We start from the raw sequence: 23685 nt of genomic DNA, 5'->3' as shown, positions 1-23685 counted from the left end.
GCGCTATAGCTTCAGCTTTTCTTCTTACGCTCATGCTGCGTCTTTGCGAGCATGAAACATCTGCTCTCGGGTCTCTCCAGGTGTAATGTTATCAAATGTGCCGAAGAGCTGCAACTGGGAATGTGAATAACATGAAGCCATAACAAGAAAGGTATATCAAATTCTACTATTACTTTACACAAGATTTTGGAGAATGGCTACAGAAATTTTTCAGTAACAAGACTGTTTGTGTGGTTGGCAACCAATGAAGGGCTGTCAGGGTCTCACTCTTTCCAGTTCATCCCATATGAGTTGGATGGAGTTGAGGTCAGGGATCTGTGCAGTGATAAAGTTTTCTACATAAAACTCTGGAAACAAATTCTAATGGACCTCACAAAGTGCACAGGGAATTACTAACATGATGAAACAGGAAAAAGGTATTTCCCAAACTGCTGCTACACTGTAAAATACTGTGGAATTAGGATTTATTTTCATTGGGAAAAAAGTGAGACATTAATTTATCAGGATACAAACTTTTTGGCAATATGTTAAAACAGATGAATAGTGTCACTTAAAATGATTGAGGGTGTGTTACTCGCCATCGGTGCACTATAAACAGCTCAGTAGAAAAACTTCTAACTGTAAGAAGCTTATAACAGAGAATAAACTACATATATGACCTCTACTGGTGACTTGGGAGAATAACAACATTGACAAACCTTGCCTATGAAGCTGCTGTAGAAACAGCTGAGTTAATTTGACTAACTTCGTGTCATATCATTTTTTTTAAAGAAGGCTTTCCACTCACCAACGTGAAACAGTAGTCTAGCAGTACTGGTATAAAATGCCAGGGTGTGAGTTGTGCTCTAACATGACCCATGAGTAATTCACTGGTTTGAAGACATTAAAACGACTGACACAGACACAGTTATCACGTTTCACCACAGGAGCCATGGTTTCGTTTCAGTTTATTCAGTTACGCTGTCCAAACAGTATAAAACCCTCTGGACATGCATGTCTTTCTGAGGGACTTTACAGTGTGTTATATTGATTAGTGCTATATTTACAATTTAATAAAACTACCAAACATAACATAAATATGACATGCATTATACATTTATGAACAAAAATCAAAAAAGCGGCTTTTACCACAATGCATCATTCAAAGGATGTCATCCACCATTGGCCAGCAATGACCTACATTCAAAACACAGCTCAAAAAGACTAGTTCTTCTTTACTTACACTTCATAGGTCACAACTCTAAGCACTTGATTTGCTTATCATTGATAATAAACCGTTCTCTCCCTGGTCAAAAGGTTCTTCAGTAATCCACTGGAGGGAGAAGATTTCAATCAAACAGCTGACCAAATCCTGTTTTGGAACCCACTGAATTATTCAAGGATTTCAAAATAAAACCTTCTCCATCTAATGGTATCACGTTGCCGTCTCCCTTGTGCACGCAAAAATAAATTCATAATGCTTCATGGAACATGGGAGGAACAGAAGTAGAAAAATGGATTTTAAACAACGTGTAATTAGACAAACAGCAGCAATCTTATAAAATGCACGGTGACTCTTAAGGTTTTGGATGAGAAGTACCTTTTTCACCTGAGATTAAATTTCTTTGTAAAAGAGCAGAAGATGAGCAAGAACAAGTGGCACTTAGAACGGCTTAAAGCACTGAGTGATGCTGACTTTGAAGAAACAGTGTGCGATAGAGAAAGAAGTATGCATGTGCGAACATGCAAGTAGGAGACACACTGTATTTGTGGGGCTGATACTGGTGACTGCTCAATGCCTCTGTTTCTGTATTTTACTTAGCTGACCATGCAATTTGTGGCAGGACATTATGTCAGAGTTTCCGACTATTCCAATAATCACAGCACAAATTATGAGGATTGTTTACGTCTCCTAATTCAGCCAAATGTACAGTGTAAGGCAAATGTAATAACAGTGCTTATTACAATTGAAACTACTTGGCCAAATGATCCAGTTCAGTCAAAAAATGTAATTGTCATTGCGGAAGAAACCACACTGTTCTCTGCCTTGTAATAAGAGCAGTTAGACACTGGCACTGTCACAGCAGCAGGCCTCAGTGTTGAGGACAGATTGTAACATGCATAACCATTACCATCCACTCCCTATGTCATTTACAAGGAATATCAGATAATGTTATTGGTGAAGCATTTGCTCTACGTTTAAAGGCTATTTGAGGATTATTTTAAAAACTCAGACGCGTGAACCTAGGGAACCTAGGTCTCAAAAGAATGACCAGTGAAGTTACCACTATCTAGTGTTTTATAGCTGGTAGATTGCCAGATTAAATCAGTGTTGCTGTCACAAACTACTGGTGTAAAACAAAAAACAGCAGCTGTGATTCTAGCGCTTAATGGTTAGTGATTCTTATTTAACCAGGCTAGAGAAGTAGACCTTCTCTGATTCAGACAGAAATCGACACTAAGACAATGTAACCACTCAGCAAATCGTTTTGTAACAATTGTTCCCGCTTTCTTCTAAAATGGAAAGAAAAACAGGATGTTTTAGTGATAACAAAAATACAAAAATTGGTACCAATTTAAAAAAAGAGACTAACAGCAAAAAACAATGTGCAAGTCTGCATGGAAGCCTCCGCTCGTCTCGAGAGGGGAGGTAAAGGCAAGTCTGTTGCATTTCCTGATAGTTTATCTGACTGACAACATTTCAAGGGGTAAAGCAAGATCTCAGATAAATGAACATGTCATGTAGCAGTGTAAATATCCAGGCATACTTCATATTGAGATCCTCATTCTATCAGGATAATGTAGTGAAGAGGATTGTGTCCTCACACAAACTGAATGAGACACATACATGACAATCAGTGATTATGCATTGATACTGTACAGTTGCTCTGTAATGACTCCACAGTCAGGCTGCAGTATAACATCTTGTACAGTGACTCTGTTAACCAGGAGTCATCATCCCACAGTTGTGGGTTGTGCAAGACGAGACGGTATATATGGATTGTGTGTGTGTTTGCAAGGCAAGGAGTGTGCATTTTTCCACATCGCAAAAGAGCAACGACATACCCTTCATATATGGCTTTCTGGATACATATATTAAGTATATAATAAGAAACATCCAGCTTTCTTTAAATAAATAAATCATTAATGATTTTCTTAACTCGCTGTGCAGAGAAACTGGTAACAGATCTTTTATCTTTCTCCAAATTCAATGTATGTGTTTATATGTGTAGTTTCTTACTGACTGAAAGTCAAGGGTTGAATAAGGAAATTTAGTATTGAGACAAATCTCTTAATTGTCAAAATGACTTAATTCAGCAGGATACATCTGAGTGCAAGATGTATTGAAAATCGGTTTTAAATTCTTACAATGAAATCAGCTACTCTATATGCATTGTACATTAGTACATCACCATGTCCTGCAGTGCTTTTCTCATATATGTAAATCACATCATGTGATACCAAACTTTTCCTTCATTCCTCATATTTATTCCTACATTGCTGCTATGTCTGAAGAACCTCTGATAGATGAATAACAGTAATGTATCAATAGAATGAAATGGAAACGACTGTCACAAGGGAGGAAGTCTCATAGTTGCATATCTTTGCCATATGCATGCAGGAGGTTTCTCTGATAGAAACACTTCATCGTCACCTGACTGGTTTGTAATGTCTTTCTACATCAGTTTCAGTGGTTAACCAAAGGTAAGCTATATGTGTTCACGTGTGTCAGTCAGCACCAGGGTTCACGTTGGGCTCTGCCTCGGGCCAGACTGTCTGCCCTCTGCCAGGCACTCTTCATCAGGGCAAGGGCCTCGCTGCATCGCTTCTGCACTGACGGGTCAGACACCTCTCTGTGGGGAAGGTCAACCTGTGTAGAGTGGGGAAATTCATGAAGAGCCAGTAGTTGTTGGATTTAAGATAGTATTTGCTGATATTCTGGAACAGTTAATATTGCAGTTCTTAAAATTTTACTGTATTTTCCCTTAAGCCCATGTGACAATGGCAGTCTACAGTGTGTTCTGACCTGGTAAATGTCTTTCCACGTCTGGTCCAACGCCGCCAGCAGCCGATCTCTCTCTTCACAGCCGCTGAAGTACAACACCCATGGAGGGAGGAACTGGGTTCGATCTGTTGCAAACTCCTGGTGAAAGAAACGAGGGACAAGTTTACATTAAAGGCCTTAACACAAGATAAAAAATATTTTACAGTATTCAGGCCAATACAGTATATGTTTCTATCCAGAACAGTAGAGAACTCATAAGCCTAGTTTTCTATTTATCCAGCTCAAACACTGACTAAAATCACTTGGGCAGATTATAATAACAGTCGGGAAAATCCTGTTTAAACCCATCAGAGACACATGATCATCGAATACCAATGATACCAGAGTTCAGTTTACAGTTTGTTCAGTACCCAGTGTAGTGTGATGTATAATGCAATGAGTGGCGGGCCCCTTCTTCGACTGGAAATACTTTACATAAACTCATAGTGATGCTCTATCATCAAGAACAGATCAGTTTAATTCATATAACATCTAACTTGATGTGGGATAGTTTAAAAATAAAACCCGGTCATCTATGTTGATAGCTATGTTTATCCTGATCAATTTCACATTTCAGAAGAACAGAGAAGAATTAAAGGGATAGTTCACAAAAAAATGAAAAATCCACTCATTACCTACTCACCACTACTTTATACGTTTGAAGAAGAGGTCACCATTTAATTTAATTGTATTGGATTTGACTGCAACACTGTTCACCCCTAACTCCAAAAGTGTTTTATGGTTTTATGGGCTCAAACACTTCAGCCACCTCTCCATCATATTGGTGAGTAGATAATGAGTGAATTTTCTCTCTTTTGGGTAAACTATCCCTTTAAATAACTGTGTTGGTGGTATGGCATGGAGATCAAACATGAATCAAATAAAAAAAATTTAAAACAAATTCTAAAACCATATAATCCAACACCAGGAGGCGCTGAACAAATCATCACTCACAATGACACAGTACTCCTTGTCGGCCTCCAGGTTAACAGTGGTGACATCACAAACATCGGCGCTTCCCAGAGAACGGAAGAAGCTGGTCTGACAGTCCTGATGGCAAGTTAGCAGCTTCGTGTCTGTCACCACCAGGCAGCATGGGATACACGGGGTGGGAGCCATACCCTGAGGGATGACCTGGAAGTAACATGGTTGTAGTTTAATAAGACCGTGCTCATGTGAATGCAGCTTAGATCAATCCACATAGAGATGCACACAAGCAAAACCCGATGATCCCGGCAAACAATGAAGATCAGCAGGTCCTGTAACAGATGATTCAAACAAATGATCCAGCACAGAGAATCCACACAGGGATTATTTGACCATGTGCGTTTATCCATGGTCACTTCCTGTTGAAGCTGTAAGAAAAGCCCATCCAACCGGACTTAGAGGGGCTTTCCATTTCAGTTGAAAACGCCAATGTGTTGGATACCACAATGAAAACTTTTCTTATTATTATTATTGTCAGAAGAAAACTTGCACTGGTTCAGCATGTTTGAGTTATTGTAGTGTGAGGAAAACATGCATTGATTTCACATGTTTGCATGCCTCCAGGAAAAAGTACAAAGACAGGCTTCATCTGTAACTGCTGAAGTGAGAGTAAGCACACAACATGTGACTGAGGGGTGGAATGTGTTTAGTCTTACAGCTTGTACATACTGCACAACATTAAATACTTTTAGTTTGAAGTTGTGCTGAACAGACAGACTGACAACCACCACTATCTCCATGTCTCTCTGAAAACACTGGGATATATGCAACGAGTGCATTGTGTGACTTTCTCTCCTTACCCCTTTGGAGACGGACTGGCAGAGCAGCTGCATCCAGTCGGCCATGTCCTGCTCATTGTTGGCGCTGAGCTCCAGCGGCGGGCGCTCTGTCAGGATGACCTGGAATGCATGGGGACGCTCTGTGCTGTTTGAGCGCCGGCAGCCACCACAATGCTCTCCTCTGTTGAGAAATAAGAAGGTGGAGCAATGAGCATGAACATATACTAGTGCTAATCAGTGAACACAGTTCTGTTTACTGCTTTTGAATAGTCAAATACTCAATCGGTTCACCATCTCCTGTATCACCGTTCAGACTCTTAAAACTTACCCCATAGTGACGGACAGCTGAGGTATCCCATCTGTTCTTTCTGCATACAGGTAAAGAATCCCTTTGCTGCAAGAAAAGGGGACAATTGTTTATATTCATCTTATTAGAAGCTCATTATATTGCATAATTGGTGAAAAAATTATATAATATTGATAAAACCACGAAAGCTTGACCACCTGTTTCAAAGCATTTTGGTCTTGGTGGGGCTTTCTTATTTCTCGAAAAAAAAACAACTAATAAAACAATAATGTTCTAATCAAATCATTAGCACCTTCATTTTTAGTGTATTATTACAGGGGCTATGTAGGTTTCAAAAAGTTCAGTATAAAACTTTTAATACCATAATCTGTCATCAATGAGAGAGAACCTTGAGGAGGGACATAACATATTATAAAGGTCACCAAAATAATTCTCTTAAAATTAAAGCATGATGGAGGTGGCATTTAATGAACGGTAACAATCAAGACCTACCTAAACATAATTACGACCTAGAGCAGAACATTTTAATTTATTTAAGGCTTTTTTTAAAACTATATTAGACTAAAATTATTGTAATAGAGAAGAGAGCAGTCTCTACCCTGTATTATATATTAAACAGTGTGTAATGCTGGTTAGAAGCCTGCTGGATTGATTTGCTCTACACCCACAAAATGGATCCCAAGCTTTCAGCATGTGTGAGAGTGGCAGATGCTGAGAGGAGGCACAACCTCAAGGAAATATTTACATCCAATATGTTTTGCATCTTTCACTAAAGTAAAAGTGTGAAGTGAGGGCGTTTAGAACTGAGGACCTTACACTGCACATCTCACAGGTTTTGTGAGGTGTGAGACTGAAATACCATAAATATTACGACGGGATGTGAAAAGAATGTTTTTTGTGAAAGAAAGTGAAACATATTGTAGTGTAATGTGCATAGTATGAAGTATGGAAACAAACAAATAACATTAATGCCAGTGGATAAGGGAAACAATATGTTTGAGCTGCTCATACCTGAGCACAAGGTAGCAGCTTTTCCACAGCTCTTTGCCCAGGTAAGTGTTTCCAGACCGGTACTGTACAGTCCCCTCCTTGGTACTGGAAGAGCCTCTAGAGCTCGGTGGGCCACCTTGGGGAGACATAGTCATGTCCATTGGATCCTCCCAGTGGACCAGTGAATAGAGTTGGATAGACACCTCTGTTACCTGGAAATTCAAGCAAGTATTCACTCATTAGTGCTATAGATCAGAGTGGAAAAGCATGGACAATCAAACATTTGTAGAGCTTTTTTATAATTATCAGCATTAGTTACATGCAGAGGTTACACAAAGTTTTTAGCCAGGCACTTTCTTGGTGGATAAGAAAAGAGAAATTAAATGACTATAACCGTGTTTAGCATGGCATGTTCAATTTACATAACTTCCAAATCAGGTTCCACAGCATATAGCTCTGAACATGTTTGAGAACCTTTTCTGTTGACAAGTTATGTAACTGTTGCATGGTGACATAGTTGGTGGGAAAACTACATTGGTATGTCATTTTCATTCATCTGATCAGATAAAAGAAAGTCATGCTAAGAATGTGTTCGCTTTTTCTCCATAAGACCAGACCTATGATGGTATTCAACATTTCTTTACCTCACAGTGAGATTCCTGGGAGACAAACTTATTGAGAGCCAGTTTTTCCATGGTAGCATCAGTCAGCACGGAGGGGTAAGGTGGCTCACGACAGCCCTTCACCATGGCTGACTTGAGAATGGATAGGAACCAGCTGTATTTAAGAAGAAAGATACACTGGATGAAGTTACACTAGTTTGACCCGTTCTTGTAATGTCATGTCTTTAAACACATTGAAAATAAGTCCAACTTTCGCACACACTCAGTTCATCTGCCACACACAACTCGAGACCAAACGTGAAATAGTTAAAACAATCTGGATTCATGATCAAACATGATCGAGTGATAGCGAAATAAACGTGGTTTTCAGTTTGTGTGAAGGGATCGCTCAGACGAGCAGACACACACACAAACACTCCTGCAGACAGGAGAGAAGTTCTTTCTGCAGATTATAATAACGCATTGTTTTAACCTCATTGTTGCAGAACAAGGCGAAGCCCTGTTTAACCATGAACATAAATATGTGGGGGGGGGGGGGGGGCGGGGTTGTTCATTAATAATAATCAAGGTATAAGGCAGAAATAATAGCGATATTGATAGCTATTATTTCTAATAAGTCATATTCTATAAGTCATATCACCAAGCCCTATGATGCACCCTGTATAGCTCTATTAGTCAATGGTCTTGCTGTACAAATGTACAGAAATAACATTTAATAACCTCTTATCATTGCAATAGACTAGGGTCAAGGTTGAATGTAGGTCACTAGATTCCTGACACATAAGATTACAGATGCACACATGAGGAGTTGAGATTTTATGTGCACTTTGTCTCTTTACACAGGGACTCAGCCAGTTGAACATTTATCACAGAGACATATTGATGACAGGTGGAAATTAAAATTTACTGCACTGAATAGTACAATAATCTTAATGTGTCTGATATAGTAATTAGTCTTAGTATTATGAAACATATGACAAGGATATAAACGGAAACTCACATTGTCAGTGAGGAATCAGCTGTGTCCAAAAGGAATTTTCTTCGTCTGTTGGTGCAAACCACTGTCACCGTCTGTTGGTCAAGGCCCACCTTCAGGAACACAACATTACAACCACTTTATTAGACACATCACTAATTAAGTGCTCTGTTACAACACGCTTGAATCTTCATGAATATCATGTAGTTAACTCTCCATAGATCACACGAACAGCCTGAGACCTCGGCGCACATGAGAATATGATAAACCTTTGTTGTGCACTTACTGAAAGATAGTCCACCTCATTGTAAGAAACAGCTTCTTCTACTGTGTAGGGTTTCTCTGCAGCACCTGTGATGAAAATCAATGAAATATATTTTTAGCCATTGGAGCAGCCTTATGTAGAACAGCTCTAGGACAAAGCGTATATCTTATCGGACTAATGTATAACTATCTCAACACGACATCTCAGACCTGCTAAGAGCTTTGAGAAATAGAAATTCTCTGGGTTGCTTGGACAGGTAGACAGTGTACAATTTTTGACCTGGCCTGTTCCACCCTACGCCCATGCATTCTGGGTCCAGCCACTCACCCTTCCGTAGCAGGTAGATGTAACAGTCAGTGAGGAGCAGGTAAAGGGGCTGCAGGTCCCCCTCCATGTGGCCTGTACTCATCCTCAACATCTGAAAACACAATGATAAAGATTTGGAAACGTCTACGTTCATCCGTCTCTAACTGTTCTTGTTCATTTGTGATGGGTTCTGGAAACTGGATTCCACATTATAGCATGCTGCAACATATATATAAGTGACTGTGGTTTTAGAGAACAGCAGATCTTGGTTTTCATCAAGTATCACAGACCAGTGTCCTTTTTATTACAATAGTTACATCTGCATCTATGTTTACACAATTTGGTGAAAAAGTGTGAATGAAGGTTGTTACTTAATGCCAAACAAATAAATGATTACTGCTGGAGTAAAAGCTGTGAAACGGGAATTAGAAGCTGAGCCTTGCAACACTTCCACTGAGCAACAGCCTCCAAACCACTTTGATGTCAAAACAAGTGTGACAGCAAAACTGGTTAGACCATGTAGGAAAGAGCAAACTTTATAAAAACAGTTTCATTTAAACAGTCATGCTAAAAGTTCACTGTGCTGCTATACTTAAATTTGTCATTCAACTATACATTTTAAAGCTGGCCATTAAAATGCACGCTGTGCACTTTCACATCCCTAAAGAATGATAATTCCTTTCAAAAAGAGTAACAATAAAAATCTGTGCCTGCCTTCACCTTGAAGAGCTGCTCCTCATTCTCTCGGAATACATGGATCATCAACAGAAGCAAGTGATTATTGTCCACCCTGATGAAGAACAATGAAGAACATTAGACACACTGGATAACATTGCAACACTAACAGCTCATTTTGAAGAAACTTCATACCTAAACTCTGCAGGGTGAGAACTCTCTAAGGGACTAAGCTCCTCCTCTTGTAGCCGTTGTTTTGTTTGCACATTAAATGAATTATGGGCAATTTCTTCTTCTTGAAAATGTTCCTCCTCCTCTTCCTTTATGTCAAGCTCCTGTCCTGTTGACGCTTTTGCCTCTCCCTCATCTTTATGGCAACCTGAAAGAGTCTGTGACTGGCTATGCTCTGTAGAGTCATGGTGGCCACCACCTGTGGGAGCAGAGTCTGGACTGTTGGCGGTAAAGCAGCAAATGTCTGTCGGTGAAGGAGAGGCCTGCAGGAGGTTGAGGCCTGTGCCCAGAGTCTCTCCTGGTACCGGGTCAGGTGGCTCGCCCCCTGAGTCCTCTCGAAAGGGCTGCTGTGCAGGAGGCTCGGGCCCCCGGTCACAGCCATTTTTCTTCTCCTCCTCTTCCTCCAGGTGCTCCCAGGCTGCCTCCCTATCCAAAGCCCCATTGAGCCGCTCCATGACGTCTCGGAGGGGCTGGCCCATGGTGTCCATGGAGGTGTCAGTCATCTCTGGCAGGCGCAGGAGGCCTTCTACCCCGTCCTCATCACCCTCATCAACTGTCTCTGATCCCACCCTGCTTCTCCTCAACTCTCCTTCACCATCCAGATGCATCAAATTGCAATTTAATGAATCCACATCCTCCGAGGCCTCGATTTCCATGAGGTCAGAAGAGACAGAGTTGTGGATGCTGGTAATGGAATCTGTGGAGCCCCTCCCTCGACGTTTCTTGGCTGGTTTCCTTCGTCTGGCCATCCTGGAAGAAAACAGTACTTAGCTGCATTTTTCCTCTTTACTAAAACCAAGCTACAATACTAATACATCTGTAGATACTGTACCTGATGACCTCCAGCTCATTGCTGGTGTACTCTGGGTCATCTCCGGCCGTGATGCTGTTATGGCGGCTCACTATGTGAACTGGCGTGACGTCGGCTGAGGTGTTGGTGGTGTTGGTGTCTGAGTCCTCGTTGAAGGGGTTGTATCTTGATGTTGGGCTGTGTGGAGGAGGATGGGCTGCTACCTTCACCTTCACAGAGCTGACCGAAAGCACCACTGTGTCGCTAATGACTGTTTGGGGATCAGATCCACTGGACCGTGGGCAGCTGGCCTGGTCGGTCAGGTCACCCTCTATCATTAAAAGCCAAAAATAAAAATTAACTTAATAATAAAGCAGCTGTTACCAACAGCAATAAACAGTCTATATATTCAAAGAAAAACACTTAAGTTTTGGTGCCGTCTCGCTGGTAAGTGGAGATGCAAATGTTGACATTAAAAGGTTTTGTTTGAAATGGTAATTTAGAGCAGAGTTATCTCTATTCATAAATTTGTGAACATGTATTTAGTTTTATCAGTACTATAGAGTTGACCAGCGAGACAATTTCACAAAAATGTTGTGTTTTCCTTCATCAGCATCGCACACAAATGTTAGGGGTTGCAGCGTTTTTAGGCGAGAGGGTCAGAGAGGCACAAAATCCAATGCTTAAGATATCAAGTCGGTACACAGGCAGCAGCTTTATTTGCAGTGGCACAGGCCGAGGTCAAACTCTACTGATGTGAAACGGATGGGTCATGCATTAGAAAATGGACTGAATGCTATGTTTATAGTCACTAAAAGCTTTTGACAATTATGTATCAGCCAGGTTAAGGACAAACTGGTAATTGTAAAATAAGATGTAAGGATAATCTCACATCCTAGAAAAGAAGCAAAGAATACTATAAATATCATGAATAATTAAATAATCTATAAGGCAACAAACATGTACACATTGTGTATGATGCTTACTGCAAACAGATGCTGTAGTAATACAGAGCCATTTTTACTTTCAACCTTGAGCAACTATTTATTGAGTTTAACCTCAACCCAACAGTGGAGCTGAACCTAGGCTAGTGCCACATATTATACAGGAAGAGAAGGAATTACAACAACATCACACCAGACAGGCAAATACACAATGTACTGGAGATAGACTGGACAGGGTGAGTACCATATACGCCAGGTATTTATCTTGCTGTAGTGAATAAAGAAGCCAAGTCAGCATTAGGATCGTTCCCCAAATGAGGAACACATGCAGAACATGACAGAACAGTTCCCATGTGCCCACCCAACACTTCCCAGGAAAAAGCAAACTTACCAGTAAACTTAACATGAAAAGTGCCACCTTTTTATCTTTGTTCAATTACTTGTGTCCATACACTAAATTTTCAAAAGGTTTGATGAAAATGGACGAGCACTATCAGTTGCTTTCACTTGAATCAACATTCAGGTATGTTTAAAAGAAGTCTGTTAGCTCATTAAAAAGTTGAGCTATAGGCTTCATGAAATAATTTCCAGTTATGCAGTAATTACAGTAATGTGCCATCCAACTTTAGATGGAAACACCAGTTTCCCCACAGAATTTGGTCTATGGTGATAACAGGGTGCATATCACAAAAGTCCCTCTAATGTGCAACAGATTCAGAATGAGGTACATTGTCTAAAGAGTGAAAAACTTTCTCGCATGAGAGAGAGAACTGAATTGTATGCAACAACTGCAGCTGGAACTTTTAGGTCTGACTGTCTTCATGGATGGTAAAAACATTATGGACCATAGCACAAGCATGCTGTACTCCACAGTGCGAGAAAGCATGCGGCATACATCAGTGCAAATTCCACACCAAGCTAGAGATCTCTTATGTTATTATTAGAAGTGTCAATGTTTTGGTTCATTATGAAACAACTCAATATGAAAGGGTGCCATGGTCTAGATAATTAATAGGAAACAATGAAACACCAATCCTTTCCAGTTGAATCCATATCCCAAAATATAAGGCCCTTTCAACCAAGTCTAGCTTTCATGTTCTCAGATCAGCAGTATTTTAGATCAGTGAGCTTTTTTACCATTACCATTTGTAATTACTAGCTAAAGGACCCAGCATTAAATTAAGCACAAGTTGTGGAAATGCCATGCAAAAAGAACAGGAAGGGAGGGTAGGAAGGATGAAGGGGTTGACCAATGTCCCACCTTCCCAGTCTGCACTTTGCAATGACGGCAACACGGGGAAGATGTCACCAAAATCATAATCTAAAAAAAGGAGGGATAACACTCAGCATTAGATAGATGTAGTAGAGAGAGAAGACTGAAACATTAAAAAAAACATGACATGTGGTTTTCAAAATAACTGAATCAATGGAGAAAGAGACAAGTGGGAACTAAAAGAGGGGAACTGACTCAGTAATTGGTGAAGAGTGATTGGGAAAGCATTCACTGGCCCGCTGCAATCACACCAGTGAGAGGATTCTGTAACCAAAGGTCTCTAAATGCCACATGATCCGCTTGATGAAATGCTCTTAGGTGTCATGAGTCACGAGAGTCTGCAAAGTTTCAATCCAACTTCTGCTTCAACTGCCATTAGCTTGACATCACTTTATGAACTTGTGCCAAAGCATGTGACTGTAATTTTAAGGTTTTGATGTAGTCTGGTAGGAGTTCATATTTAAAAGGTGGCCATTCCCTGTGTAGTAGTTTAGCAGCAAAGTAACATGAGAACAATAACTGTCCAGCTAAGCACTAACAGCCCATTGAGGTGACACTAGATATTTGATGGGCTAATTTTAAGAGGTGTCATACTACCTTTAATGAGCCATTTCAAGCCCAAATTAATCTCAAACCATTTCAGTCTGTGTGTCTCCTCTAAAAAAATACAATTACTTCTGATTAAGTGAAGCATGGGAGCCAATAAGGAGGGAGTTATGGGTGTGTCTCGTCGTCAGAAAATCCCAGTGCACCTTACCTTCACTGGATGGGGCTATGGCACTGTCATCCCACTCCAGGTTGGTGGAGGTGAGCGATGTAAAGGAGTGCAGGGACAAGCTGTCTGAACTGGGCAGCCTTTCCTCAAAGTCTAGCAGGTTGTAGGGTTTGTAGTATTCTGGCATGTAAGGGGCCACATCCAGATAGGGCACATCCTGACCCAGCAGGACACAACAACAACGTTACTGACATGCTGCTGATGTTAAACCTCTGTATTTATATTGTAATGAAAGTGATGCTAACCAGCTCCAGATCAAAGCGAATGAACTCCAGGCCGGAGACCAGTGTGAGGAAGAGAGTGAGGTGGTCATGACTGCAAACCAGTGCGTTCCTAGCAGGAAAGGAAAGTAGTTGAGGTTATGTGAGCGACTTCTAAGCTTCTCTCAGACATGCACTGAAATCACATCCTCCTTATTTTCTCTGGAGGCGGTGCATGTGTGAACGCAAATATCAGAGTGAGACGTTCAGCAGTTTCTGAAGAATTTCTCGACATGGCCTCCATGTATATGTTTTGTAGAAATTCAGGAGAAGTCGATGCGAGAACACAGCAGGGGCCTCCTGCTGGATTCGCCGTGAGTGATGGGGAAGGTTGATGTCGCTACTAACATTGGACAGACGCAAAAAATAAAAAAAATCCCGCAGAAAAAGCACCAACACACATTGAAGATACCAACAAAGACAACTCTATAGTTTGCGGTAAGAAAAACTGACGGCAGTGTCTGTGTGTTGTAAAGAAAATCATGTGATCTCTGCAATGGAGTAATGACGACACTTCCTGCCTCTGCCTGATCCACCAGGCTGCTCCCCCACTCTTTTGAATAAAGCAGAGGATTTTAAAAGGAAGTTACTGTTGTGAACGAGTCTGTGCAGAGAACGTCTTGCTGTGATGTGTATTTGTGAAAGGCAACCTGCGGGTAAACTTCCGAGCCAATTCTCCGGATTTTTCCTACAGCTCATGCCTGAAAACTGCTTTATTTACCAAAAAAAAACATAAGCAGTGTTAAAAAAATTATAATGGATAAGGCAAATTTATATCAGTTTGTTTTTCAGGATAAAAGACAAAGAAAGCAATTCTTTGAGGTTTGATCCTCTTCATGTATGTACATCACGTAATCAAGGATTGCTGGATGACTTACTTGAAATAATACTTTTGTAGTAAACCTTGGTTCTCCTGGAAGAGGCGCAGATAGCTCTCTAAAGAGCTCTCAGTCAGAGCCAGGTATAACCATGCACGACCTGAACAGAATAGAGAGCACAGACAGTATATTCCCACTGCATGATGACTGAATCTTTACCCTCCCCAGGTACTGTCTGAATGTGTAAGTTTGACTGTGGGAGAGAGATGTCTCACTTCGACCAACGTTGGTTGCTATGTGTTGAAGCTCATCTATCTGGCGGACAGCCTCTTTCCGGGTGAAGTGAAGGACGAGGACCCAGTAGCCTAAGGAGATGTCCTGCAGCCTGCAATGTTGAAAACAGTCAATGATAACAAAATGTTGATGCCTAAGGAAGAGAGGGGAGTGGAGTGATGGTCCCAGAGCTAAAAGAATTGAATCACGAAATGCTTGATCAATTACATGTAGTTTGATAAACACTGTCAAATCAGGAAAAATACATGTGTCTTCTTGACATGAAACTTGAACAAACATTGATGCCAATATGATAATAATATGATCTATAAAAGGACTTTTTGTATGATGAATTAAAACTAATCTGATACTATGTGCGCTATGCATCTTCCCTCTTTACAGTATGCAATTTACTGTCAACAAGCCTCTTACCCATATAGCAGAGCATGGTCAAGGTGTTCACACAGGCGCTGCAGGACCCGGTCGTGATTCCGTATAGCAGGAGTCTCATCTTCACAGGCCGCAAAGTAACTCTGCAACTGTAGAGAGACATGATTTCTGTTCTGCTTGTTTTGGTAAAAGCAAGGTAAATCTGCTTCTATTCTAGTTACAAAAGTTGCCACAATTCTCTTTTCAATACATGAATTTAATTGAAAAGTTATGATAACAAGATACATTTGCAAAATGATATTCATTGGAGTTGTTTGTCATGGGCAGCCGAAATGTATTGATCGGCAGAAGGTATATGTTGTTGATAACAAAAGTAATGATCGTTAGTGCATATATTTTCGGCTGCAACTACTCGAGCAAACCTTACATGAAACAAAACAACAACCAAGAACAATATTAATAACTGATCAAGCATGCATAATGGTGTTCAACTTCACAACAGTGGAGGAACTGTAACCCTTTTTATACATCGTCTCTTAGGTTCACCAGAGTGCAGCAGGACAATTATCCTAAAGTGAAACCTCAAGTCAAAGTAACAAAGGAATTTAGGGCCAAGCAGTGGAATGTCCTTGACCTAACTCCAAACGAGTAGGTGTTTTACTGCTGTGATTCCAGTGTGCCTGTACTCCTTGAATTTCAATTTTACTGCTGTGGTCCAGAATTAAGGCAAAAACAGGTTAAGCAAGTAAGTGCAGCTGGCTGCAGCAAAGGAAACATGCTGCTGATGCCTTTGGGTTAGGGACTTGAGGAGCAAAGGTATTTTAAAGCTTTTCTGGTTGCCTAAAATGGAGGATTATGTGGTAAAAGAACAGCTAAGCCCATATGGAATTTGGGCAGCAATGCTTACGGAGAGAAATTATTCTAATACGAATATATTGTAATGAACTTGTCAGTATTGAATATAGACATATGGGATGTAAAGGTTCTAATCAAAAGGTCTACAAATCCAATATTGTTGATCTAATGTGGATTACATTAATGATCAAAATGTGCCACTTTTAGCTTTTTATAGTGATTATCTAATTTCAAACTCAGTCTCAGTATGTTGAGTAAAAGCAACACAAAACATAGTACAGTAGTAAGGTTTTCCATTCTGAATGGACTGCACAGACAGTTTAGTGGACTGGAACCATTTGAGTAAGCAATGTTTGTCTGAGGTAAACACTGAACACTTCCTTGAAGGCTTGCCAATTTCCTTTTCTTCATCCCTTCACTCGTTGTCACTACAGTAAGAGATAAACTGATGAACTAAAAACTTGCTAGACAAATGTGGATTCAAGACACAGTATTCCTGAGCTTACGGCACTAGACTTACAAAGATGGGCCCTTCTAATGCAATGATCTGATCATGGAGCAGGGGGGGTAGAATTGGGGAAATACATGATAAATATATCCCATATGGGCATGCATGGAAACTAAGATTTGAAAACAGAATGTGCAAACAAGCAGGTAGATGAGGTAGAAGATGCTGTGATCTCTATCAGGTTATAAAAGAATCCGTTTCATAATGCCATAGATTACTGGTCAAACGATTCTTTATCATGTATTTCATAACGGATGGAAAGTGTAACAAAGATCAAGGAGGTAACCTTTGTGCTGTAATGTGTGTGTAGTACGGTTGCAGGTGTGTTTACAACACATGCCGCAGTGGACTAACAGCAGCTTGGCTCCACTAGTGTTTACAGTGATCAAAACTGAAGCTGAATGACAACAGAGGCAGTAACACATGAAGGTGATATGAGAAATTATAGGGAATTCAGTGCGTGTTTGATTCCATCACTGAGGGCAAGGCCCTTCCATGTTAGAGAGCTGGAAGTGAACCCCCTACGACTTGAAAGTTGCCCTGTTTAGGAGACATTAGATCAGACGTTAGCTCCACTACTTCAGATAAGATGAATAAACTCCCGCAGTCCGCCCGGGCGCCGCTTACCTTCTTCACAGACAGGGAGATGTTCTCCAAAATGCGGTCCTTCACTTTGAGTTGATCCATCACTGGTCTGTTGGCAGCTCGCGGCAGGTTGTCAGCTGACTTCCACAGCACCGCTCTTGTTTTGCTAACGCTAACACCGCCCGCGTTAGCTAGCTATCATGGTCAGAAGCAGCCAAGCAACGACAGAGCTGAGGTTGACAGCTGTAAACACTGTGTTGTTGTGTGTTTTTAAACGGAACCACTACGTCATAAAGGCCATGTAAACGCCTGGGAAGCAGCGGGATGTGTCGACCTCTGTCAGCGGGTCCTGTGGGGTCCGGTTAGCTAGGAGCTGTAGCCACCAGACTTTTTAGCGCTAATCAAACTGGGGGCGGCTACTTTCACATGCCGCCTGCGGAACATGGTCACACATGGTCACACTGTCGGTCACAGCTCTCTGGTCAGTTATCGATGAATACTTTGTGTTGTCTTTAAGCGTATTTAACAATAACGCATATTACATCAAACTTGTTTGCCTTACTGACCTAAATGCTCCTAAATGAGCAGTTGACGTCACTAGTTGACTCAGTGCGCTTGCGTGGGGAGGAAACCGAACCTAATGCTCATTAAATAAAATAAAAAACAAAACCCCATTAAATAATGGTTGATTTCAATCGTATGAAATAACACTCAAATACGGCGCATGTGCAAGACTCGTGTTTTATCTTGAGTTACTTAAAATATTCTATCTATATTAATTTATATCTGCTAGCTGGCTGTTTGCATTGTTTTTTGTACTCACCTCTATAAATAATTACACAGTATACACTTGTAACCTAGGTTTTACACTTGCATACTCATGTATTAAGTATTGTATTTGTTTTCTATTTATTCGGCTCCTTTATGTAAAACGTCTTATTTTTCTCACTTTATATTCCCTGACTTTGCTCTAATTGCATTGCTGAGCTTTCTCTCTTCCAACACTTTTTACTGTACCGTTGACCATGTGTTTTCTTACATGTGACAAATCAAAGTGGAAACTTGAGATTATTTGAATGAGTTCACGCTGATCTACTTCAGTACGACCACTTGTTGAATAAACAGACACAGTTAAGTGAATTAATTTATACATTTGACTGGTAGCTTCTCAGAAGTAGTAAGTGGAGTAAATTAACTCATCCTGTATAAACTGAACCTTTTTTGCAAAGAATATGTAGATCTAAAAGTGTATTTTTATATTATTTATGGGGTAGATAGTCTACGTACCAACAGTTCCCATTACAGCATATCACTATAAACAACATTATGCAAACCGTTGCAATATCAAAACGATCAAAACTTTTGAGTTCAGAGCTCATTGTGAAAATCACACAGAGTCATAGAAATGGCAGGGGTTTCTACTGAGTGGAATGTCAGTATTTTATTAGGATGACTCCAGCATTTTTTGGAAACACATTAAAAGTCATTAAAAAAAAAAGTTGGCATATTCAGTGCATGTAGTTACCACAATAATATTTCCTGTCTTCGAAAATGTTGGTCAAATTGTAATATGGACTTCTGTTCTGAGGCAAGAGCTCTACTTGGGAGCTAATCCTAACATAAAGCAACTTTATTCAAACACCGACTGACTTCTGAACATATAATGGGTCAAAGCAGAAAGATAAAAAAAAAAAAAAAAATAGAAAAAAGTATCCCCTTTTGCCTTTAGTTGAGAGCTCCAACAAGTGAACAGAAACTGTATTTTTAGCACAGGACTGCAGTCCAAGTCCCTGTGTGAGGATTCAAGCCACCAAGACATTCAATTTCAATTCTTCACACCACATGTTCAAATTTATAATCTCGTTTTTTCCCCTTCCCCCATGGTTTCTCTGCATTAGTCAGATTTTTCCTTCTCTTTCATGTGCAGGAAGACTATGCTGAAGACAAAGAGGCCAATCATCATGGAGAAGACGCTGGCGTAGTATGGGAAGGCTGAGGGGATGAAGCGCTCGTACTGAGTGTGCTGCAGTGGACGCACTGATACCTGTCGTAAAGAATCAAATGTGGAGGTTAGCCAAAACATACATTTGAGCATGGCTGTATCATCAACAAGGAACCCTTTCAGATAACACACCAAGATTTTAGAAGATTTTCAGACTGGTCAGTTTATTTGCCATCAATACTTTTTCCATTAAAAAATGTCCATTCAATCCACAAATTTAAAATAAGCAATTAATTTATCTCTTTACATGCAAGGACATTTCCTATGAGTAACCATACTGTTGTTTTGTGCATCTTCAGGTAAAGTGAACTGTCCGATTAACTTGCCTGGGTGGAGGAGTAGAGGTGTGTGAATCCCAGTCGGTTGTAGTCCACCTTGAACTGGAAGACTCCATATACATCAGGCAACGTGAACTTGATGGTGTATTTACCTCCTAGCAAAAAGCAACACAGCATTTAATGGATACAAATAACAGTGAAGATGTGTGAAACTCAAATGTTCCTAGGAAATATGTTTGGGTTGTAAAGATTTCATACTAAGCTCAGTGAGTTATGAGAGCTAAAATACCATTTTTCTTGAGGTAAGTCCTGACGAAGGGATCGATCCTCACAAACTCGAGCTGAATGTCCTCTCCGTCAAAGGGGACCCAGCGGCCCTCGGCCAACATCTCAATGACGATGCTGTACTCCTGCATGGGAAAGTTTTACACGGATTTAGGTATAAAGTACAAATATACAGCTCCTCACTCAGGCTATAATAAACCTCCAGATCGAGGACTGTGCAAAAACATCACTGACAATATAAACTCACCACAAGGTCAGTGATGGTGTACGCTGCAGGGGGACTGATCTCTCCCACAGGATGATGGGTAACAGCTCCCACCCTGAGTACACCGGCCTCCTTAAACACCCAACGGGACAGAGCCTCAGCCAGTTCCATGTTCCCGGTTTGTTCATACCTAACAAAGACAACAGCAAGGAGAGGAGGGCTTCAAACACAGTAGTATGAAATCTGTACTATACTGAATTTTTATCAACTTATCAATGTTCTGCTGTTTGTAAGTGAGAAGATACAATAATCTATTTCAAGTATTAACTTCCTTGTTAATACTTGAGAGGTTTCAAACATGCCTAAGTGTAAATGTCTAAATACTGATGATTTACAAAATACATCAGCAGTCAACACAAATCAACCAATACTACAGAAAGAATAAGGGACTGTCAATACTGTCTAACATATTACAGGTTAACAACACATGTTTTTAAATATATTTAACTATTTCAAAAGCTTAGGCAAACTAAATTTGCCTGTATTTAAAGAAAACATTGAGTTGCACGACTGGAGACATTCATTAGAAATACTGTCTTAAAATGCACACAAGTGGAGAATCACAACAACATTAATGGACTGATAAGACATTGAACTAAAACCATCTTAAGATTTTGTAAGAACGACTAATGACACAACACCTGTTTACATGGCTTGACCATAGAGGGCTAGACACATCAACTGACAACTAGACACTGATGATAGTTTTGAATTGGGGACTAGAAGCTGTAATGGTGTCAAACAGGAATGTGAAGAACAGTTAGGCCCACCTCTGGGAGCCAGGCGTGGCCTTCTGCACAGCAGAGTTGAAGAATGCATCGCTAAAGAAGTCCAGAGAGCCACTGAAAACCACTCTGGCATTGTTTCTGGCCTGAAGGCCAGCGATCAGCAGGGTGTTCTTGCCGACAGCATGGGGATACTAGAGGAGGAAAAATGAATGAATGGTAACCTTCAGTAGTTCATTTTTTTTTTTATCACAGAAAATCGAATGCTATTATCAGCTTCTGATACTCCACCCACATGCTTATCGCATTTCCAAAGCTACAGATGACGGAAATTAATTGGAATATCCATTCAGGCCTCCAGTAGTTAAAGCCCCAAGTCCTTATCTCATTAAGTGATAAGAGTTTTAGCAAATAAGCTGGTGCTATACAAACTCAGGACAAAGGAGGATCACCAAAGCATTAAACCTCTTCTGAATTCATAATCTAGCATTATGATGATATGTAAGGCATGTTACCTGAGAGATGGGTCTGTCAGGGAAAAAGGAGTAAGCGGTGGAGGAGCCAGTCAGGATGTCCAGGACAAGAGGGTTCTCTGGGTCTGCCACCATGCTGGATGAAAGGAAGGTGAGAGGGTTAGAAAACGTTCACATAGTTTGCACTGCGAGTACAATGAGTAGATCTTATCAGATGGCTAAACAAATGAAAAATGTATTTATGTCTCTTCTGTCAAAAGTCATTGCAACAGTCAAACCTAGGGAAGTGCTGCTAAAAGTACAAATCTAGCATTTTATTCAACAGGGTAAACATCTAAAACGTGTAAAGATAAACAGTGAGGGTCAGTTTTCACTACAGCTATTTTGCATATCAGCGGTGTCAACTGCAGTAAGTCGTGCTTACCCAACACCCTTGAACAAAACTGGTTTTCCAGTGGGTTTGCCGACAATAGTGGGAGCTTTCAGCAGGTTCTCGGGGCTAGCGACAATCAGGGTGTGCTGGAGAAAATGGGGATCACTTGTAAATAACAACGTTCAATGTCAGATATTAACAACAAATGTGCAAAACTAAATGAATTGCCCTGTTGTCAAAATTCTGTTTACCTCTCCAGGATCAGACGCATCATAGTTGTGATGGTCAATGACAGAAGTTTTCTCCTCATCAAACTCAATGCCACACTCACTGCCCAGCTCCCTCAGAGGGTCACCTGTGTAGCAGGAGAAAATCGTGAATATAGGAAAATCGTGAATATAGGAAAATCGTCCAGTGTTTTAAATTATATAAAATTTGAGCAAATGCTGTTAGAAACCCACTGACCAATATCTGAATTGGCAGCAACCAGGACGTTTCCTCCACCATCGATGAAGGCTGTAATAGTCTCCACGTTTATATTTCCTCCAAAGTCTGCAGATGACCACAAACATACGTTATGCAAATTGATTCACAGTGCAAAGGTGCCATTCACCTGACAACATGATGATGAATAAGTGTCACATTTACCCTCAACTGATGGTGCGAAGATGATTAAATGGTCGTACAGGAACTGGCCATATTTGATCAGAGATAGGGAGGGATCATCGGCGGTCTTGATTGTGAGGTCAAAGCCACGATCTAAAAACGAGAGGTACATTACAAACACAGGATACAGATAACAAAACTGGCGAAAAGGCTGAACATTGCATGAGTAAGTGAATCATACATGTAATACAACATTTGAATAGTCCTATTCACAACCTTGTGTGTATTCATTTGAAGTTGCTCTAATGTGACATCGAATCACTTTGAAACCAGTGAAGCTTTATTGAAGAATCACGGCTAAAAAAATCGTAATAATAGTCATGTATTGACAATTTTATGTGCCAGACGTAAGCCGTAATGAAGACCGGCCCCGTATAGATCGAGTGCAGTATTAGCAAACCATACTTTGCACGACGAGTATCATTATTTAGTTAGAAACATGTTAAATTGTTAAATAACTGGATGGAGTTTGGTGAGGCAGAGCGAACATGGTATGGCTAAGCTAAAGTTAGCATCCTTGATGTGCAAGTCTAGGTCTTCATGTCGCTAAGGCTTCATATTCCCTGCAGAGAACCGTCTGCAACAAAACACTGATGTCTGATCGTTTAGATGAGCAGAGGTATAGATTCAAAAGAAGCATTAGTCGTGTACGCACCTGCCAGACTGCGGAAGAACATTGAATGGGTGTCTCTGATGTTGAAGTTGTCCAGCAGCACCAGCGTCTTCCCGTCAGCCGCAGCACAATGCAGCATGGAGGCTAGCGACAGGACTAACAGGACATTGTTGACCGACAGGATAAACCTCGTCTGGGTCATCGTAACGGTTCGCTTTTTGGACGGTGATACAGAACCGGGGCGGTTCGTCTGCACGACTCCTGTCAACGACGCCATTTTCCCGCAGAAGTGGACGTCAGCGTTAGCAGCGGAGTAAACTTTGACCCCGGGATCCAGCCAATCACAGAGAGGAACGCGTCATCATGACTGT

General features: G+C 40.7%; 2 protein-coding genes across 3 annotated transcripts; both read right to left on the bottom strand.

Annotated features, from left to right (window-relative positions):
* Window positions 1-907: 907 nt before the first annotated feature.
* plekhm2 (pleckstrin homology domain containing, family M (with RUN domain) member 2) lies at window positions 908-18226 on the bottom strand. 2 transcript variants are annotated; one of them, XM_053424320.1, is made up of 20 exons: window positions 17677-18226; window positions 15729-15835; window positions 15299-15408; window positions 15084-15183; window positions 14191-14278; window positions 13928-14102; window positions 13159-13218; window positions 10996-11284; window positions 10128-10913; window positions 9972-10047; window positions 9279-9369; window positions 8973-9037; window positions 8711-8799; window positions 7732-7864; window positions 7109-7299; window positions 6119-6184; window positions 5812-5971; window positions 4979-5158; window positions 4007-4123; window positions 908-3850 (listed from the first exon to the last, which is right to left on the bottom strand). In XM_053424320.1, exons 1-20 carry the CDS (start codon window positions 17734-17736, stop codon window positions 3713-3715), a joined length of 3081 nt encoding a protein of 1026 aa, XP_053280295.1. In that variant the 5' UTR covers window positions 17737-18226; the 3' UTR covers window positions 908-3712. The 2 variants fall into 2 exon arrangements, with proteins under 2 accessions (XP_053280295.1, XP_053280296.1); XM_053424321.1 differs by having other exon boundaries at window positions 9978-10047.
* An 814-nt stretch (window positions 18227-19040) lies between these two features.
* ddost (dolichyl-diphosphooligosaccharide--protein glycosyltransferase subunit (non-catalytic)) lies at window positions 19041-23630 on the bottom strand. The gene is made up of 11 exons (XM_053424319.1): window positions 23357-23630; window positions 22684-22794; window positions 22501-22587; window positions 22287-22390; window positions 22087-22181; window positions 21705-21798; window positions 21235-21383; window positions 20447-20594; window positions 20204-20324; window positions 19963-20069; window positions 19041-19678 (listed from the first exon to the last, which is right to left on the bottom strand). The coding sequence occupies exons 1-11, from the start codon at window positions 23589-23591 to the stop codon at window positions 19529-19531; spliced, it is 1401 nt and encodes a 466-aa protein (XP_053280294.1). The 5' UTR covers window positions 23592-23630; the 3' UTR covers window positions 19041-19528.
* Window positions 23631-23685: the final 55 nt, after the last annotated feature.

This window comes from Pleuronectes platessa, chromosome 6 (assembly GCF_947347685.1).
Source record: "Pleuronectes platessa chromosome 6, fPlePla1.1, whole genome shotgun sequence".
Lineage (NCBI taxonomy): Eukaryota > Metazoa > Chordata > Actinopteri > Pleuronectiformes > Pleuronectidae > Pleuronectes > Pleuronectes platessa.
This window is presented reverse-complemented; position numbering and strand designations above follow the sequence as displayed.

Excerpts from the sequence above, each read along its gene's own strand:
- plekhm2 (XM_053424320.1), bottom strand. The coding sequence starts at position 17,736 with ATGGATCAACTCAAAGTGAAGGACCGCATTTTGGAGAACATCTCCCTG. Across the intron at positions 7,865-8,710 it reads GCTGATTCCTCACTGACAAT|CTGGTTCCTATCCATTCTCA; the intron begins GTGAGTTTCCGT and ends TCTTAAATACAG. Across the intron at positions 4,124-4,978 it reads ACAAGGAGTACTGTGTCATT|GAGTTTGCAACAGATCGAAC; the intron begins GTGAGTGATGAT and ends TTCTTTCACCAG.
- ddost (XM_053424319.1), bottom strand. The coding sequence starts at position 23,591 with ATGGCGTCGTTGACAGGAGTCGTGCAGACGAACCGCCCCGGTTCTGTA. Across the intron at positions 22,391-22,500 it reads TGCTGCCAATTCAGATATTG|GTGACCCTCTGAGGGAGCTG; the intron begins GTCAGTGGGTTT and ends CCTGCTACACAG. Across the intron at positions 20,325-20,446 it reads ACACCATCACTGACCTTGTG|GAGTACAGCATCGTCATTGA; the intron begins GTGAGTTTATAT and ends TTTCCCATGCAG.